The sequence below is a fragment of the Zea mays genome, chromosome 2 (genome assembly GCF_902167145.1).
Source record: "Zea mays cultivar B73 chromosome 2, Zm-B73-REFERENCE-NAM-5.0, whole genome shotgun sequence".
NCBI classification, from domain to species: domain Eukaryota; kingdom Viridiplantae; phylum Streptophyta; class Magnoliopsida; order Poales; family Poaceae; genus Zea; species Zea mays.
This window is the reverse complement of record NC_050097.1, coordinates 211,628,127-211,630,432: the sequence shown is the minus strand read 5'-3', so window position 1 is coordinate 211,630,432 and position 2,306 is coordinate 211,628,127. Positions and strand designations below refer to the sequence as shown.

Here is a 2,306-nt window from a genome sequence, read left to right as displayed (position 1 = left end):
TCCTCGAACTAGAGCCGCCTGAACCTGAGGCGTCCTGCTGCTGGTCGTCGTCGTCCTGCTGGTCGTCGTCGTCCTGAGGCGCCGGCTGCTGCTGCGCTGCCTGCTCTGCCTCGTGCTGCTGCGCTGCCTGCTCTGCATCGTCCGCCGTCCTACTCCTCCTCCCCCTCCTCCTCCTCAGGAAACCGCCCACCATATTTGTCCAACAACCTGCAATTAAGAGTAAACAAATAAGCACATATAAAAAGATGTATTTACAAACAGGTGCGAAATAAAAAGTCATATAGCATTACATCGATTAAAAATAATCTTCATATGTGTCGGGGTTAGCCGGATCAAAACTCTCATCATCACTATCAAGCCTCTTTGCCGAGTGCCAGCCGTTGGCTCTCGGCAAAGACTGACGGCCGTCAGCTCTGGGACGGCCGCTGACGGCCCTTTGCCGAGAGCCCCGTTTGCCGAGTGCATGACACTCGGCAAACTTATCTTTGCCGAGTGTCTACCTGTGCCGAGTGTTTAGCACTCGGTAAAGGGGCTCTTTGCCGAGTGTCTAACTTTACCGAGTGCGGCACTCGGCAAAGCCTTCTTTGCCGAGTGCCCGACAAAAGGCACTCGGCAAAGAATACAACACTCGGCAAAGCCTCGGATTCCGGTAGTGATGCATGCACGTAATCGTACGTGTACGTACAAACAAGCTTATTAGCAGAGAATCGGTAGGACGATCTTTAATTTGATTAATCCCGAACTCAAAAGCGTGGATATATACATGCATGGGCCTTTTTGACTTCCTGCTAGAATAAACTATATAATAATACTGACCATGTCAATAGAGCTAATTATTGAGCACAATGTGTTTTTTCTCACTTTATGTATATATAGTACATAAAATCATGGACCTAAGGGGGGAGAAATGTTCTCCGACAATTTAGTGTAAAAGAGCTCTTTAAAATAAAAAGATATCAAAATTTTCTGCAGTCGAGAGGAATTAATTCCATATTCCGTCTAGTCCGGCATTTTTCGAGAGAGATCAAAGTAAATTAGACGCACGAGAAAATTAAGGAACCTACTATAAGAGATTGACTTTTTGTTGGGATTCACTACAGTAAACGGAGAAACGTCCGACGGCCAAAACCGTCGGACATAAGGAATAAACCGTTGGAAATAGATTATTTCCGACGGCAAAGCCTTATCTCCGACGGCTTTAAGCTGTCGGAGATAACTCGTCGGAAATAGTGCAATGTCCGACGGCAGCCGTCGGACATAAGCTATCTCCGACGGCTGCGTGTGCCCGTCGGAGATAACAAATCCCAACCGTTTTACCGGTCGGAATGTGGGCCCCACAGGATTAAGTCCGACGGCTACCACTAGGCCGTCGGACATAAGCATCCCTTATGTCCGACGGTAGTTAATGCCGTCGGACATAACCATGTGTTATGTCCGACGGCTACCACTAGGCCGTCGGACATAACAAATTACAGAATTTACACAAAATTCTGTTTTTTAAAAAATCTGACATTTACAAAACAAAAACAGATTCATGCACATATACACATTCACATTCACAATCACAAATATACACATTCTAATAAGTATTCACAATCACAAATATTCTCACATAAATAATAACATTCACAAATTTAACATCAACATATAGGTTCGACGGTTGTTGCAAACTGAAATTGTGTCTCACAAACAAGTGTTGCAAAGTGTTTCATAAATAAACATCACGACACATCAATCATATCCATCGTCTGGATGGTTCGAGTAGCCACCTCCTCCGGCTGGACTCTGCGTGTTGAATAGGTTGTTGACCCACGAATGTGTTGTGTCGTCTTGCCCAGACCCATCTCCAGGTGCGGCAACTGAAGCGGGTGGTGTCTGAAATCCCTATAACACAAGCACATGAAATAGTAACCACTCAGTTGTTCATTTAAACACATAAGACATCTATGAACATGTCACACACGCATATGTGTACATACCATAGGGAATTGTGACGTAGGCGGAGGCGGAGGTGGAGGTGCCAACATTGGCATTGGCAGTGCAAAGTCCGGAGGCGGCATCCCATATGTCGGCATCGGGACGCCCGCTTGTTGGGCTAGTTGCTACAAATTATATACAAGTCATTGTTGAACAAACAAGATACACATCAAGTGTTTTGCAAAATAAGCTACAAAATGTTACTTCAACTTACCGAGAGAAGAGCTTGATTTTGGGCCTGGAGGCTTGCATAATACTCGTCCCTCTTCTTCTGGTACTCGGCTTGTTGTCTCTGGTATTCAGATTGTTGCCTCTGGTACTCCAATTGT

The 2,306-nt window shown here is 45.4% G+C and overlaps 1 protein-coding gene across 1 annotated transcript; it reads right to left on the bottom strand.

Annotated features, from left to right (window-relative positions):
* Positions 1–1,649: 1,649 nt before the first annotated feature.
* LOC118476420 (LOB domain-containing protein 13-like) lies at positions 1,650–2,096 on the bottom strand. The gene is made up of 2 exons (XM_035965469.1): positions 1,980–2,096; positions 1,650–1,884 (listed from the first exon to the last, which is right to left on the bottom strand). The coding sequence occupies exons 1-2, from the start codon at positions 2,073–2,075 to the stop codon at positions 1,732–1,734; spliced, it is 249 nt and encodes an 82-aa protein (XP_035821362.1). The 5' UTR covers positions 2,076–2,096; the 3' UTR covers positions 1,650–1,731.
* Between the last annotated feature and the right edge of the window lie 210 nt (positions 2,097–2,306).

Excerpts from the sequence above, each read along its gene's own strand:
- LOC118476420 (XM_035965469.1), bottom strand. The coding sequence starts at position 2,075 with ATGCCGACATATGGGATGCCGCCTCCGGACTTTGCACTGCCAATGCCA. Across the intron at positions 1,885-1,979 it reads CTACGTCACAATTCCCTATG|GGATTTCAGACACCACCCGC; the intron begins GTATGTACACAT and ends CTTGTGTTATAG.